General features: G+C 41.4%; 1 protein-coding gene across 1 annotated transcript; it reads left to right on the top strand.

The window, feature by feature from the left end:
* Window positions 1-12,859: 12,859 nt before the first annotated feature.
* zgc:174906 (uncharacterized protein LOC571548 homolog) lies at window positions 12,860-17,204 on the top strand. The gene is made up of 4 exons (XM_056423314.1): window positions 12,860-12,963; window positions 13,978-14,305; window positions 16,400-16,480; window positions 16,566-17,204. The coding sequence occupies exons 2-4, from the start codon at window positions 13,990-13,992 to the stop codon at window positions 16,841-16,843; spliced, it is 675 nt and encodes a 224-aa protein (XP_056279289.1). The 5' UTR covers window positions 12,860-12,963; window positions 13,978-13,989; the 3' UTR covers window positions 16,844-17,204.
* Window positions 17,205-18,336: the final 1,132 nt, after the last annotated feature.

The raw sequence follows: 18,336 nt of genomic DNA, 5'->3' as shown, positions 1-18,336 counted from the left end.
TCATTTGTGTTCTTGTGATATCCATGGAAGACCTTCCATCACCAGTGGGATGAACTTTGATGAATAACTACGTTCCACGTCAATAACATTTTGGCCAGACATTGTCCTTACTCAATATCAGCTATATCTTAGCTCTGCCGAAATCGATATCGGAGAGAGATGGAAAGACAGAGATGGTGGTACACCCAGACCTTCTGGGTAGTTCTGTGTTCACTGTCTGTTTCTGTTGTGTTGATGTCACTCACCTTGTCCCTCGTTTCAGACTCCTCCCTCCTCGTGTGACGCCCTCCTGTGTGATTGCAGACTCTGTCCTCATTGTTTCTACTTTCTACCTGTGCCTCGTTCCCTGTGTATTTAGTCTGTCAACCCCGTGTTCTGCGTCAGTTCGTCTCTAAATGTTTGCAGAGTAAAGACCTTGGATTTTTTAATTCGACTACCGCTTCTTGAGGTCCGCTTTTGAGTCCTACTCCCCATGGCTCCCAGCCATTCCCTGACAGATGGAGGAATAGGGTGGCCATTAGGGTCTGTACAATATGCAGGTATGCCTAGGTTTTAAGATTAAATAATTGATTAGGCTGGGTCGATGGTGATATGAATCATAATTGTTTGATAAGCTATGGCACCATATGAAGATAGCCCTAGGGAAAAATCGATAGAGTAGGTAAGAGTAGACTATCGATTAGCATATATATCTTATAGAAGCTCTGATGACTACCAAATGTGTGTCAGTGACATGTTCATGAAAGCAAAAGGGAATCCTCATATGCACCATTCTGTTTGAGGACATACGTAAGTACCTCCCTGGAAGAGGTGGGTTGTGTTTAAGCTATATCGAGTCCTATAGTTCCGGTGCTTTCCTGTTCCTGTGCAGGGGGAAACAGTTTAGCTGCACATTAATACCTATAAGGACACATGGGATGCTCTGACTGATCACATCTCTTTTTGTGGCAAATTATTGTGTGTTTCAAAGTTGCATATCACAAAAAGGATCCAGAATCATTCAAAGTAATTTATTTTCCAATTTTGTCACTATTCCTCAAAGGAACCTTTCTCTCAGATTCAGCTTTAGTTGATGAGTACAAGGGGCCTTTTGAGCACATTGCCTAGATAATAGACACCCCTACAAACACTACTTGAATTAATTGCAACATATTGCTTTTTAAGTAAAGATTAATATAATCTTTTTTCCATACCCAAGGGTCATTACCCTTGAAAGTAATGCATGAAAATATTCCTGACGATGTGTCCTAGTGGTGGATGTAGGAAGCATACTCCAGGCAGGGCTTTAGGGAGAACCATCTGCTGTTGAGGTCCACCAGAATGACCCGCTATGAAAGCATTGTCCTAAAACTTTGCTCTATGTTTGTAGCAGCAGACAATGAGCCGTCTGCCATCTGGGAATCACAACAAGTCTGCTTTCCAAATACACTCACTGCCTTGGAAATGGTCTGAAGAGGTTCTTCAAATGACTGGACAAATCTATTGCCTTCGGATCTTATATTTCGTACCAAAAAGAAGAAACTGCATTCATATTTCCTTGTGCAATATTAAAATAGCTGCATGTTTGTATAGTTCTCCCATCCGACATTAGACAAACCCGTACTTCATTCTGCCCATCTATCTCTCATTCACAGTCTCATGGGGCCGTTTCAACTCGTTTGGCATGAATATGTTTGAGTTTGAGTAAGGTGTTGAAATTTCACCAAAGCTGTGAAGTCTGGGTGAAATGGGATAGTCACTCTGAAGTAAGCTGGGATCACATTGTTATGCTTTGATACGGTGTTCGTAAGTTCAGCTGACATAGTCTGTGTGCACAAATATGTTCACACACAAAAAACACACACGGAAAGAAACACACACAAAACTGAATTTCCCTGCATGCTGAAGTGCGAGGCGGTAAGCGTTATGCAGCTTCAATTTCTCTCTGGCACACAGAATTATCTGAGGTTAATGCCTGCACTTCAGCTTACAGAGAAAAGGGAGTGTACTGTGCGCATAGAGGAGCACTGCGGGGTTGACCCTTTTCTCTTCTTCTGTAACTTCATTAAAGAAATATAAAATGGCAGGCCATTAGGGCAAACACATTCAGCCGCCTCTTATTGAGAGATGCTTTTAGAAAAATCTAATTCACCACAAAATGTGTTGCACTCCAAGACTCCACACGCACACATGTACACACACACACACACACACACACACACACACACACACACATAGTTCTCTAATCTTCCCAAGATGACTGTAGCTCAGTGAGGACTGCAGGAGGAGGAGATGGGTGGCACGGCATTTCCACAGTGATGAAGTGGCACCTCAAACATGGCCGTCTGTTCGCCCTGCCTTCTTATTAAACAGAGAGAGGAGAATGAGAAAGCAAGAGAGCAACTGAGATTGCAAAACAGACAAATTTGAGCTTCACACCCATTTTTTCCTCCCCCCGCCTTTCCTTTAACAGCCTCTGTGCTCTCACCTCTCTCTTCTCGGTGTGTGCTTCCATTGCTCTCCTCGTCGGTGTGAGTTATTAGGGATAAGAGGAAGTAATTCTCTGTGTGTGGTTATTAGTATTGATCGAAGCGCCGTTCAACAGCCGTTTCCTGCTGATTTCTTCTCGTTTGTCCGCCCTCCTTTTCTTCCTGTATATGGCTCCCACCCCCATCCATCCATCTTAGCTGTGCTCAGCACTTTGTCTGCTGTGTTTGACTGATTTACTGGATATTGTGGCCTTAATACTGTGACACACACTCATGCACATACAATTAACTGACCACAGCAACAATACATTTCCATTCAAGCCCAGTCCTGAGTATGTTATTGACCAATAAAGCCTCACACACTCGCCCACTTCATTCCTGCTGTTTGCACAACATGCAGTCACACACACACACACACACACACAAACAGACGTCTATTGAAACAAGCATTTCTTACTCTGGGGTCCTGAGACTCTCGTCACAGGGAGCATGGAATACTCGGCCTGGTTTGCTGCTGCTACGTCTTTTGTATGCAGACTCGCAATAAACAGAATGACATTTCAGGGATTGGCAAGTAAAAAGCAATAAATCAGCTGATTGCCTTGTGATTAAGACAAATCAAACAATGTCAGAGCCAGACCTTCCTTCAGAGCTGTGTGCTGTGCAGGTCTTGTATTCTGCTTTAAAGGCAGGGTTGGTCATATTAAGAAACTAGCAAGAGTACGCTAGATGTTAAAAATAATCAACCCAACAAACCCAGCCCAATGTTGCCCAGCACGAGCTTCAAAAGTTGCTAAATCTAGCAAGAATGTTACACTTATATGCAAACTATGTAAAATAAATCCCAGTTTGTGCAACTAATCTGAAGGTGCACTGGTGTCTCTTTATTCTTAATGTAGCATTTAAATGAAACGGGTTGAAGCATTTATATTATTGATAGTATTAATGTCAGTTCTCACCAAACCCAGTGTATCCTATAACATCGTCCATCAAGAGATGCAGAGACACAAAAAACACACACACAGACAAGTATACACGCGTGTCAACAATGTCAAAATCACACATATTGGGAATCAATTAGCAACTAGATTAGATGAATGCACGTGTGTGTGTGTGTGTGTGTGTGTATGTCTGTGGGTGTGGTTGTGTGTGTGTGTGTGTGTGTGTGTATGTCTGTGGGTGTGGTTGTGTGTGTGTGTGTGTGTGTGTCTATCCCTGTTCATCAATGTGAGATTGTAACTCTCGAACCTCAACCTTTAGCCGTAACCTTAATCCTGCCACCAATCCAATGGATTGTTACCTTGAGCATATGTAGTGCTATCGGCATGTCCTTCCTCTGTGACCAGGTCTATTAGTCTTGGATAATAGAGCAGCCATCTGTAATGAAGACACACTACATAGTTCCTAATGGCTTGTGGAAGGGATGTAAACAAGGTCAAAAGTAAAAACCCAAACAGCACAATGAGAAGAACATGACAGAAACCCATCAGACAATACCTCGGTGCACAGCAGCAGTAACTAAGAAAGCTTGTAAAAGGGAAAGAGGAGCAAGAGGACAGTTCTAGAGGGAAATCATTTTGTTATCTACAGTCCAACTGGTCCTGTCCTCGCCGCTGAGAAGCCGAGGGACACAGTGAGTGTCTTTACGAAGCTTTGTGCTGCTTCGTGATCGGATGACACTAAAGTAAAACTTTTAAAAAGAGGCCAGCTTCTGAAGAAGAGGCAAAGACTGTCACACTTACACATCACTCATACAGAAGTGTCAAACACGGGCTGTGACCTGAGAACTATAGATACTAATATAACGGAAATGTAGTTTTTGTAAGCTCATGCCTTATGTGAGAGGGTACGTGTGTAACATTTACGAGGGGTTATTGGCTGACAAAATATTCACAACGATGTTTTAATAAGTGTATAATCACCCGAAACTAAGAATAACATCTGTTTTCCTGAGCTTAGAAAGAGCATTAATTTCTTATGAGGTCGCAGATGGTCTTCCACAGACTCCGCCTTCTTGCTCCGGCAGCCCAGGCTTACACTGGCTCGAGCCTTTTGCATTTTACATTATCTGAAGGTGGGGATGCGTTCTGTTACTGTCACGGCGCTATTAGAGTGGACCCAAAAGCACGACTCAGACAGGAGTCACAAAGAATACTGTCTATGGTTGGAAACAGGCTGGGTCAAAACCGGTAGATCAGTCGAAGAAGCAAACAAGTCCAAAAAGGGGCAGGGCAGAGAATCAGAGGTCAGGGCAGGCAGGCAGGGTCAGAACAGGCAGGTCAGGAATATACTCTAATAACGCTGGAGAACTTGGCACGAAAACACAAGCCAATCAGGCGGAGGACAAGTGGAAGTGAGGGAGCTAAATAGTGAGGGACTAATGAGGGGATGGGCTGCAGGTGAGAAGGGCGTGAGGACCAGGTGAAGGGAATGAGGGACTAACGAGGGAGTGATCAGAGGCAGGTGAGGGGAGTTGGATTGACAGGATGAAAACAACTATTACAAAAAGGAAGGCGTGGAGCTAAACTGTTACAGTTACCCGGCATTAAAAAGGGCCCCCGTGCAACATAACTAAATATCGTAGTATTGATAAGCCCCAATGTTACTGGTGCTTTTTATTAGTACTTTTGATTTGTTTATGTCATTTATTATCCCGCTGTAGCTCACATCTGCTCGGCTCTCTCTGACAGGCTGAGCCCCTCCAGCTACACACACACAAAGACACAAAGACACAGACACACGCAAGCAGGTTGCAGGTTGTGCAAAGAATCGTTCCCCTTGGATGTAAAAGTCAAATCATGACATGACATTAGTTCAGATGCATTACATTCTGTTTCCTGCATATTGTGCTCAATAGTTCCTGTATGCTCAGTCATCAGTAAATACTTTATTGAAGAACACTATCAATCCAAAACACACCTGTTGCTCATTTGCAAATACACAAACACAAATTAACTGTATTTACATGGCCCATTAGTGTGAATATCAATATACAGAGACACACAGACACACACACACACCATTATAAAAATCTAACTGGCTGCTATATTTAGAAAAAGTGAACTGCAACAAGGAATATTTCTGCTATAATGTTTTTAAAAGGGCATGCCATACTCTTCAGCAGCATTGCTCTGGATTGATGACAACCCTGTACAACAGCCTCTTGTGTTCACTTCAGCTTAGAAGAGCTAAAATGCTGAGTTACATATCTATCTCTCATTTGTACCTGTTCCCTCCACCACCACCCCCTTCCCTCTCGTGAATTTGAATGATATTTAGTTGCACATTAATCCACCCTGGATATTAATTACAGTCTCCATTAACATTTAATAAATACCTCCCAGGTGGGCTTGCTGCTGAGTGAACTGAAAGCCTTATCAAATATTGGGCCTTTAATTGGCCTTTCACTCCAATGAATGGCTTTTTAATTAGCGTGCAGTTATCATCCCCCCCACCAACCACGGGGCTGATCAGCACACGCAGATGTGCCAGTTGTGCTGAGTGAGGGCATCTTAATGACCGGAGGTAGGCCACTCGTTGCATAATACCCCATTCCTGTGGCCAAGGGAGGAATAGTGCAATCTGTGGGTTGCAGGCCACAACCAGACACTAAGTGATTGTCTGGTTATAGCAAGTAGATCTATACGGTTGGCAGGGATACAGTTTTTCAGTGAGATACTGTATCTGTGGGTACAAAGGAAAACTCATACTTTAATGCCAAAGAAGTTAGTAGACCAATTCTCCTTTTTCAAATTGACCAATCAAGACCACTGTGATATGCAAGTGTTTTTTTTTATTCATGCATTCACTTAGTTTCCCTTTCATTGGCTTTACTGCTATCCAAGCACTATAGAAAGCAGGGAACCCCCTGGACTGATCTCCAGCCCTGAGCTAGAAATACCCTCACTATTGCTCCAGTCCAGGTCACATGACATGTTTCTGGACAAAGGGTTTCCTTACCATTGAATAAGTGCCAGAAACCCAGGGCCTGGTTTAAAGAACTTCAAACTTAAACAACTTAATTGGTTATCTGAGAGACTTTTCAGCAATTCGGAGAAAACATTTCTGGGGCAAACACTTTTGAAACTCAAATTTATAGATTTTGAATTTTGGGACAAAATACCATCAATCAGCAACTTGGTCTTAAAACATCTGCATCAGCATCCGCTGTCTACAATCAATATTCATTTAAAACAAATATGGGTACAATAAATGAATAATGAATAAAATACTCCAGCAGTTCTGATTAGAAATAATATTTTCTCATGGCTTTCAAGCAAAGATTTTTACTATTAAATGGGTAAGGAGACTTCCTCCCACTGGATGTGATGCACACTCAATTGTTAATCACTGTGATATCCGACTATCACCAATTACTATACACACACTATACCAGACGCATAGACACATATTCACACCAATTTGCTGTGAAAACATAGCAGGGAGTGACGGTTGTCACAAAAACTTAACATCAGAGAGACAGAGACACCACCTGGAAGCTGTGGATGTACACACAAACAGTTATAGCATACACACTCACACATATGGAAATCATTCAAAGTCCTCTCCTCTTTACTTGAGGGCTTTGATCAACTAAACTACAGCAGGATTTGTTTATGAGAAAAACCATAAGCAAGAAAATCACCTATAGGATATATCCCCCCGATTTTTCTAACCGAGAAGTTGCTGTTTCGAGCACTAATGGGGTAATTAGGATTTAGTAAGTGCAACAGAAATGAGAAGAATTATAAAGATAATGGGGGTGCAACGGACTTGAAAGAATGAAAGACAATTTGCTTGATCGTGTAATTTGTGTGACGGCAAACAGCAAGGGATTTGATTTACAAACAGCACTTATTTTCCTGTATTGATCAGATCAATGAAGCTCATGGGATTCTTCCGTTTGATATCGAATACCGTGGATAATTGAATTTAATATAAATACATGTTATCAAATTCGCTTGATGGAGCCACAGGATTCCATTCTCTGTATGTCAAAAAAGTCAAAAAAGTATTACCAATTCATAAAAGTATGTTTATGTAGATGAGTGCCTTGGGGACATGCATATATCTGACCTTAAAATCAACAATACAACCTCTAACTCTTAATGATTTTAATGGGTTTTAAGTGCTTTGTTGAAAGTGGCGAGTGATGGAGAATATCTGAGGTGATGGAGGGGGCAGCAATAGAGAAGGCCCTGTCCCCCCAGGTCTGATGCTTGGACAGAGTAGGGGTTGGCGTCTGCAGATCTGAGGTTGCGGGTGCGAGCGTGTCGGTGCAGGAGGTCAGGAAGTGATGAGGGGTTCAGGGTTGTGAAGGGCTTTGTAGGTGATGAGGAGAATCTTCAACTGGATGTGTTGCTGTATGGGGAGTCAGTGGAGGTTTTGAAGGACTGGGGTGATGTGGTCTTTGGTGTGGGAGAGGAGACGGGCACCTGACTCCTGGATGCATTGTATTTGTTGATGATTTGGGTGGATGTGCCGTACAGGATGCTGTTGCAGTAGTCACGGACACACTTTGGACACTTCTAAGACAAATACAGGGATCAACTAAACACTCATACGTTGTACCTTCAGTGAAAAACGTGTCCTCCAGACTGTTGGCAAACATTAGATAATATCAGATCTTGAATTGTTCCTTCTCACAGATGAAAACTCTTATTCTGCAGCATTTACTAACATTAAGCATGCATAACAACCATGAGCTGACCTTTGGGGAAACCAGAGAGAAATAATGGTTCTATCGAGATGAGTCATAATCTGGTTAAACTGTTAAAATGATGATGTCCCCAAAGTAACAGATGTTTTCTAAAATATCTTATTAGAAACAAAACAACAGTGGAAAGACATTCCCGGCATCGTTTCCTTAAGTTTAAACCAGGCCAGTGTTGTTATTATCGTTCATGTTGCTGCAAATCCACAAAGACCATAAATCCATTATAAGATGTCAGTTCAAGTTCAGTCGGTAACAGTGGCTCTTCGTTCCAAAGAGGTGTGATGTCCCCAGAAAACGTTCAGTTCAGATTTAGTCTAGTCACTCAGTTCTTACACACAGATGAGAGAGTTTGGAACAGTCCAGACCGAATCCCATGCAGAGCCAGCACAGTGCGGCTCCATTTTGCCACAGCGATTCTTTCTAGTATTTAAGTTGTCTCGGGTTCGAAAAAAAACACACATCCTGGTGGATTGAAGCAAATATAAGCTTTATGGCTGAATTTATAAAAGGTGTGAGGAGCTGAGAGAGGGAACGTGCTGAAAGCCCTAAAACAGTCCTTTAGCATGATAAGAGCTCCCTCTAGAGGTCAACTCGCGCTGCAGTAGTCAGTCTGCTCTCTTCCCTTTTTAGTTCACTTTGTTGCTTTGCATTCGATGTGATGATGCAGAGTTCCCCTGTTCCAAAGGTTTGGATGGTTGGTGAATCCTGTAAACAGGGTGTCGACCCAACACGGATTGGTGACTTCATTGAATTACAGCAGGTATGACATGCTGATATCACGACACCCTTCCTCTCCCTGAGTCCAGTGGCCTCAACTGTAATGATCTCACAGGCTCTTGCTAACCTCACAACTAGGAAAACACTCTCTCTCACACACACACACACACACACACACACAGTCTCTCCTGTACTCATCCATTTTCTCCAGCAGCTCGTGGCTTAATGCAGTCTGAGAATGTGTCTGTCAGTCAGATTCACTGCCTTTTCCAATCGTTAGACTTAAAGGAAGGAAAATGCCTTTGGTTTTTTTCGGTTTCCTTGCCGAAGTAAGGATGCTGGGCAGCACACTCACACACACAAACACACACACATACATTATTTACAATCATATCAGCGGTCGTGGACCGTCAATTATATTGCAGGCTTAACCTATAAGTCTACCGCAAACTGTTCCCTTCCCATAATGAACCACAGCTTCATATAAATGTAATTTGAGAGAATATGTGACAAGCTGAATGATGATGGATGGACATTCGGCCTTTATACCATATTACAACCACCTTTGCTCTATAAAAGTCAGGATAATATCATCACAGATGAGTTGAGCCCTACTGAAATCTCTTTTCTACCTTTGTACGTTTCCTTACCTTGCTCTTATTCTTCCGTGATAATACTAAATTCAGCCTCCTTTGCAGGAAGCTGGAGCTATCCACCCACAGTATGTGTCCACTCGACTGTAAATAGCTGCTTCCCTTTGCCCTCCCAGTGTCTCCTGACAGTATCTGTCTCTTTCTCCCTCTCCATCTCCCTGCTCCCATATATTTCATATATAATGCATGTTAAACAAACAGTCATGTCAGAGTCACTCAGATGCATGGCTGTCCCCTCGCTGCTGCTCTATTGACCCCGAGAGAAGGGGTTCACGTCTACAGTCAGCGACAGCAAATAGACTGCACATTCTACAGGGGAGAGTGTATTTGTACGAAAAGGGAGAAACCTGTTTCATCACATAAAACCAAACTAGATCTGAGAGAGGAGCGTTTATGCAGAATCATTCCAAATATTGGCTCATCTCTAATTTTCAAGGAAATAGAACAAAAGGAGTTGCTTATGAATCTATTTGTAGAGTGGATGCTTGTTCAAAAGGAGAAAAGTCTCCTTTCTCAAGGATCTTACCACCGCTTTCTTGGAAAGGAGCTCCATTTATGTGCATGTGTGTTTCTTTATATACACATCAAAGTGCATCCCCGTGTGTTGTGAAAGTGCGTGCAGAGCGATGTTTGATCCAAACAAATGTAGAAGCAACTCCATTTCGTCCCCTGAGGTTCAGAGTGCTAAAGACTGTCACTAAGAGCGATTTCCCTCGTCTCTTACTTTACATGTAAATCTAATTTCTCAGTTAAGGCGTGGAGGGGATAAGCTGCTACGCTGGCTCACTCTTGAATTGTATACATGCATAAATAAACACACATACACACACACACGTTTTCTATTCTACAAAATCCCAATTTTCCAGGTGCAGAGGTCTGTAGAATAGAGCCAGAGCCGCTCATCAGGAAACAGCGTTATTCTCCATCAGCACTGTGAAGCTATTATACCATCCACCACTCGCATGCACACACAAATGGAGTATACCACTCGACAGAGAGTGCGATGGGGCCTGAAAAGCACAAGGGTATAAGTGCTCACGCACTTCACCAGTGGCAGAGTAAGTTCATTTTCATATTCCATACAGAATATGCTTCACTTGTGCTGCAGTGATTTAAGACAAAAGGACTAAATGCACATTCCACAGGCTCATTATACAGCATTCGGAGAAGAAAGCTCACCAGTGTAATATACATTTACACATGTATATTTTCTTGGATCAGTAGATCAATGCATTTCAGCTTTGTGTCAGTCTTCACAATGTAACTTCTCAAGATCAAGTCTGAACATAATGCAAATGTATAGCATAATAAAGTCGTTAGAAGTGCATAAAGGCAGATGAATGGTGTATTCCCCTCGTACACAGCAGTCTCACCTGGGTGGTAACAATAAACGATAAGAATGAATGATGGTTCTCTGTACTCTTTCCACCCACTGTACGCAGAGAGAAAACTGGATTTATTCAGACAGCTAATACACACAGTGACTCAGAGTGTATACAGTGTGTGGATGAAATGGGCTCGAGAGGCTTTTCCTCTCACACAACACAAATATCTGTCCAGGAATAAGATATTGATTTGTCATTTCCCAGAGCTGGAGCTGAGTACACAAGCTAAGCAGACGTGTGACCGGTGGTGGCTGATAATTGTTATCCGGTAACAGTCAGAGGCCTTAGGAGGAAATGATACACTGAACTCAGATCTGCTGTCTATAATCATTCACATAACCGTGCATGTACCCGTAAATACACACACACACAGACACACACACACACACACACACACGTCTTCTGTTTTGTATTCATTCAGTGAATTTTTTCTGCTCAAACAAATCAATCAAATATTTATTTCCATGTTGTCAGCATTCCACTTCCATGGTATGAACAACAACACATTTCTCGGAGTTGACATGAATGTTTCATCTTTTTCTTTTGACTAAGAGGGCCCGGAAGACGAGAAGCCATTCAGTGTACTGTTCAAGAATTTAAATGTGTTACAACAATCGTGAGTGTTTGTCTCCCATATCAAAATGTTTAGTTTAATTAGGCTAAACAGCACAACACACATACCATAATACTCTTCAAGTTTTATAGATAATAATCGCACGACACAACGAATCGATAATGAAATTCGTTGCCAACTATTTTAAGAATCGATTGCTTAAATCTGAAACATGGTTATTATGACCCATTATTAAATACATCGGATGGGGTTTAAATCCTTGAAAGGGGTAGACAGCAGGTGAGTGGTCATAATAGTGATGCTGTCTACTTACACAATTACAGATTGTTTGTAAAAGTATAGTACCCATGTTCATAAAGAATGTAAAAAGAAAGCCAGTATATTTCATTAAAGTTGATGTATACTCTGATTACTGTGCTTTATTTTTATTTTTATAATTATTATTTATTTCTAATTATTATTAAATACAAAATATTATAATAGGCTGTATATATACTTAATAAGCTGTATATATATTTGCATATTTGTGTTTTAATTGTTCCTCAATATTTTTCACCGCTGTCTGACATGAACATCTTTAAAAATGTTGCCTCTTGAATAAAGACTTTAATACAGGAAGAGGACTAATGGCTGAGCAGCTTGAAGAGGACCAATTGCTGAGCAGCTTGAAGAGGAATGAATAAACTGACCCATCAGCAGGAGGAATGGGGTGAACAGAATAGTTGAAAAGCCACGAAATACAAAAGAACAAAGTTATTCAAAAAACGGATGAACTAATTTAAGGCTACACGTCCAGAATATCTTCCAGAAATATAGATGTGTGTAAATATATATATATATATATTACACATACATATGTGTGTATAATCAAATTAGATTCATTATAATCAAATTAAACCATTTTAATCCAAATACACCAACAACAAAAACTCGTCGGATCTACAAGATTCACGTGGATGACCTATTTTGATTTCAAAACTGTGAATTTCGCCGAAAGGTGCAGGACCAGGTATGTATGTATGTAGATAGATAGATAGATCGATAGTTGTCTTGCCTCAGACTGTCTCTGTTCTGCTGTAACATGTGAATCAATGAGATGTTATATTTATTAAGGCATTATGTTATTTCGCCATAAATATAATATATGAATGTCGTATGAGTAGAATGCAATGTGTGATCATTTCCGCCAGATGTCAGTCAATCCTCACAGCTACGGCAGATTGCTGCAGTGAGGTCCTCCATCCACAGTATGGAAGCACAGTGAAAGGAAATGCTGGCGGTAACATGAATGCATATTATTGCTGTTGGAAATAGACAAAGAAGAAAAAGCAGCGGGAGAAGTCAGAAGCAAGTGATCCAAACCATGTAAACAGAGGAATTGTTTTCCGTCTGTCCGCAAACATCCCGCTTCTGTTCAATCCTATTTTTTTCTATACTCTAGCTGTGTATGGTAAGAGTCTTGTGAGAATATATTGAGTTTGTCACCTAAAGCCGTACTTGGTGTAGGAGAGTGAGCGTGAAGCGCATCTGGTGCTGATCGACAACAAATGCTGTGCGCGCGCACCACCAGGAAGTCGAGACACGGATATTCAGCCCGGGACTGATGATGAATAAACGCTATTGAAATGTAGTTTCAGAACGTAAATAATATAGTGTTAACATATGAAACATATTTTTCTAAATACATTTTTTAAATCCTTATAATATTGTATTGTAAATTTGAGCTCTTATTTAATTGTTGAGAATCAGCTCTATGTGTGCCCATATATGGAATTTGACTCAGGTTACACTTACGATCTCGTCGTACATACATGTCATATACAAATATCAAGATCCATATGAAAAATACATTAAAGACAACAGAGTAGCCATATTAACATTTAACAAGTATGTAAAATTTTAAAACAATGAATTGGTGCATAGAGGTGGTGATGGTGCAAGTAGTCCAACTGGAGGTGACTGATTAATTGTTTATCAGGGTGACGGCCAATGGAAATAATTAATGCTGATTAATAACACACAGTATTCAAACAAGGGTAGGCTACTATACTTTTAAAAACAATCTGTAATTGTGTAAGTACACAGCATCACTATTATGACCTTTCACTTCTACCCCTTTCAAGGATGTAAACCCTATCCGATGTATTTAATAATGGGTCATAATATCCATGTTTCAGATATAAGCATGATAGCCCAAGATTCACACGCAATGTGCTTACACTAATCAGTAACAAGGAGAATAGATACATTATTGGGCAAAGAATGTAGATACAATCAAGATAACCTGTCACTCACATGATAAATATCTATGAAGGTGCCATTGCTTAAAGAAGCACACCATTGTGAGAACCTAAATGTGAAATAACTGGCAAAATGGATGCAATACTTAGTTTTACAGTTATTTCAGATTTGTATCCGTGCTTGCTTTCAATTAATTGATCATCACTTTATTTTCCTATTTCAGTGACATTCAGTCATGGCAGAGAAGCCGGCAGCAGGAATCCAACTACTCAGAAGCCTGAAGGTCAAGCTGGTTGAAATTCTAAGCGCAGATGCCGATTTTGTCCTGCAGTATGCAGACTCTCGCTGTTTGATGTCTGTTCCCGGCTACCAGCGGGTAAAAGCTTGCCGTGTCCCCAGTGAGAAGGTGACAGACCTGCTGGATCACATCATTGAGAGGGGTCCTGAAGCAGCGCGGGGTCTACTGGAACTGCTGAAAGACCAAGCCCTACAGGAAACCTTCCCAATGCTTCGCTTTATTAAGGATGTGCAAGTCAACACGCTGTCTTCAGGTAGGACGATGTCCATTCAGTAGTCATTATATAGTGTAATGGAAATTAACCTTTCCAATCTCTTTTAGAGAAAACAAGTGTGATATTGAAACACTTAAATGTCTTAAAGTATTTATTAAACAGAAAATGTGTATAATTCAATCGAATGACCAGAGCTCCACCCCACAAACGGTTGTGCGACATAGTCTTTAAACAGTGAAATGTTTGCCCCTCCTCCCCATCTTGCTCCTTCCCACGGCATCGACGTGAACAGGTTCTGTCTGCCTAACAGATGTTGTTTTACTGCGTCCCTGAGAGGAGAAAGAGATAGGGAGGAATACAAAATACAAGACGACTATACAATAGTTACATCTGTTATTGTCCCTCTTCACTGGCGCTGTTGAGGCAAGGCCAAGATGAGCTGAACTCTGCTTTCAGAAGAACACTAATTATAGATGTCCACCACGATTCCACCTTTGGTCAGTATAGTGACCATTAAAGTATTTACAATTGATCAATGCACCAATACATACTCCGTAAAGAATGGTTTACATATGCAAATTATTAATCGGTAAGGTTAGAGCGTCAGCTGTTTTTGTGAGAAGTAAGCAACTCTATGTTGTAGCAAGCTGGGGAATCTTGACATAGTATTAATTAAACCCTGACATTATCTTGGGAGATGAGTCAGCCGACCTCCATCTCCAGGCTACTGGATTCAAAAGAATAACATGTCAGTGAAGTGGTAACAAGCAATCATCATAACAACTTAAACTAGAATGGGCACTCGGTAGAGCGCATACCTTCGCATATCACAAGATTGGGCATTGAATTATGAACATTTTGGCATTAGTTGCATGCAAATTGGACAAAAATGTATCGTGCTATGGTAAAAAAGAGTTTGACCTTTCCATGACCTTGACCTTTGACCCGATTGATCCCAAAATCTAATCAAATGGTCCCCGGATAATAACCAATCATCCCACCAAATTTCATGCGATTCAAGAACATTTTGACCTGTTCATGACCCTTGACCTTTGACCCGATCGATCCCAAAATCTAGTCAACTGGTCCCCGGATAATAAACAATCATCCCACCAAATTTCATGCGATTCGGTTCAATACTTTGAGTTCTGCGAAAGATTTTGACCTGTTCATGACCTTTGACCCGATCGATCCCAAAATCTAATCAACTGGTCCCCGGATAATAAACAATCATCCCACCAAATTTCATGCGATTCGGTTAAATACTTTTTGAGTTCTGCGAAAGATTTTGACCTGTTCATGACCTTTGACCTTTGACCCGATCGATCCCAAAATCTAATCAACTGGTCCCCGGATAATAAACAATCATCCCACCAAATTGCATGCGATTCGGTTAAATACTTTTTGAGTTCTGCGAAAGATTTTGACCTGTTCATGACCTTTGACCTTTGACCCGATCGATCCAAAAATCTAATCAACTGGTCCCCGGATAATAAACAATCATCCCACCAAATTTCATGCGATTCGGTTCAATACTTTTTGAGATTTGCGAATAACACGCATACAAATAAATAAATAAATAAATAAATACACGGCGATCAAAACATTTCAATGCGAAGGTAACAATGTCTAAAATGTTTTGGATCTTTGGCACACTCATCTGATTGATGTTTGCTCTATCTGTACAAACCTGGCAGTGGTTAATAGTTATATTTCAATCACGAGAGACAAGTGAATGATTAATAGTTAACATGTATTATAGCAGATGGGCTCAGAGGGCATGACTCTGCACTATTGGCTCGGACGACCAGCTGTTGGTCAGATGATAAACTCATGACTCCTCGGACAGTGCCTGTTGGCATAGGTTATGAGCTGCTGGTCAGGGAGCCATACAGGTGAGAGGTCTTTACCAGCCTGGTGTGATGGGGATGGTCTGATCTTATGCTAGAGCTTCATGTGGTTCAAATTGTCTCTCAAAGCACTGTGAAATACACCAAGCTCTCTGAATATCCCTGTGGACACCTGGTCCAGGTGTAGCCTCTTCCTTAAAATAAAAAAGAAATAAAAAATGTATTGTCCTTGTGCACAGTAACAGAACAACTATGTTAACTATATAAGTGTTCTCTTTACAAGGGAAGAGCAACCCATCAAGAAAGATACAACCAGCTCCTGACTTACACGAGAGTGTTCTATCCAAACAGATCTGCAGGAGAGGTGGGTCACACTACGCTCAAAGCTATTCCCTTTAAAGCATTAAAGAGAGCGTCACCTATGTATCTGCCTCCGTCTCATTGCACAGGCCCTAGCATAGTGAAGGAGAAGCAGCTGATGACCGTGGCTCATGCCATTGGCAGGTCTTGGAGGGAGATAGGCAGACTGGCTCTGGATATCTCCTCTGTGAAGCTGGAACAGATTGAAGAAGACCATGCGCTCCATGTGGAGCGAGTGTTCGCCATGCTGAGTCTCTGGAGGACCAGCCAGAGGGAAAAGGCCACTGCTGCTCACCTGCACTCACTGCTCAGTCAGAAAGACTGTGCGCTGCCACCTGAAAGCATTGACTCGCTGTTGGAGGAATGACTGAGGCCTTCACTGTCTGGCATTTACTGAGACTGCAGCTTGTTTTAACTCAGGATGAGTGTATTTCTCGAGACTCGTTCCATATAAGGAAAAACCACACTTTAAGACTTTCGTACTTTAGGGAGAAAAAGTACAATTTCAAGTTTCTTTATATACAGGGTATACTGTATATAGCATGTCATTCTGATTGTTCATACTATAAATATACGACTATGCCAAATTGCGGGTATAAGGCTAGAAGGTGTCTGGCAGATTGTAATGCCTGGTGATATTATGTTAAGGTCAATGATCTTTTTCCTTTTCTATAACAGCTTTTATGACAATAATGTAAAAAATAAACTGAGTTTTGTTTATGAAAGTTCTTTATGAAAGTTGTATTTATTCTCCGTTCATAGAGTCTGTGTTAATGATTATTCTCCTTGCAGTCAAGGAGGCATTAGGAAAACAACTAAACAGTGTTATTTAAAAACAAATACTATACACTATGGCAGTGGTTCTCAACCTTTTTTCAGTGATGTACCCTCTGTGAAATACTTTTTTCAGCCAAGTACCCCCTAACCAGCGCAAATAATCTTTGGTAAAAAAAAAGTAGTAATACACAGCACTGTGCCATCAGTGTCGGATTTATTAAACTGTCAACAATGAACATTGCATTAAACTGAATGCTTTAGCATTTACATTTTAATGAGAAACTTGTGCTTGTGCTTCACTGAGGATCTTTGTCAGTCTTGGTGGCAGGGAGGCCACTGCTGTGATGAAGCTCTTCTCCAGGCACAGTCTGTTTCTTTGCTTTGTTTTGATCACAGTCATTGCAGAGAAGGAGGCCTCACATAAATATGTGGAGGCAAAGGGCAGTAGCTGCTCCAAAGCTTTCTGTCCCAGGTCAGGGTGCTCCTGCTTCACACACACCCAAAACTGTGTGAGTGTGGATGTGGCAAACTTCATCTGGAGGCCACTGTCAGATGACACTTCCAGGAGTTTTTCCTGATAAGTGACAGGTAGCTTGCTTTTGTTTGCTTCAGACAAGAGAAATGGGTTTCTCACCCAATCCAGCTGTACAGATTTATCCTCCATGTCAGGAAAGTAGGAATGAAAATCTTTAATCACGTTGGTCAAATGTCCCACGATGACCGACTTGACTGGAGCTCTGTCCACATCCTCACGAGAGAGAAAAGCATCCACCTGGGGAAAGCAGGTGAAATCTCCCTCTGCAGAGGACCTTCTCCACAGCTCTGCTTTCTTCAGGAAGCCACCCACCTTGTCATACATGTTTAAAATGCTGGTCTCCTTGCCCTGCAGAGACACATTCAGTTCGTTCAGTTTGCTGAATATATCTGCCAGATAGCACAGCTTTGCAAGCCAGTCTGTGTCCTGGAACAAGGTGGCATGGGGAGACCTGTGCTCGATCAGAAAGGTGTGTACTTCAGATCGTAATTCCAACAGCCGGTTGAGTATTCTCCCTGGAGAGAGCCAGCGTCCTTCTGTGTGCAGCA

The sequence above is a fragment of the Pseudoliparis swirei genome, chromosome 9, assembly GCF_029220125.1.
Source record: "Pseudoliparis swirei isolate HS2019 ecotype Mariana Trench chromosome 9, NWPU_hadal_v1, whole genome shotgun sequence".
Taxonomy (NCBI): Eukaryota; Metazoa; Chordata; class Actinopteri; order Perciformes; family Liparidae; genus Pseudoliparis; species Pseudoliparis swirei.
This window is presented reverse-complemented; position numbering and strand designations above follow the sequence as displayed.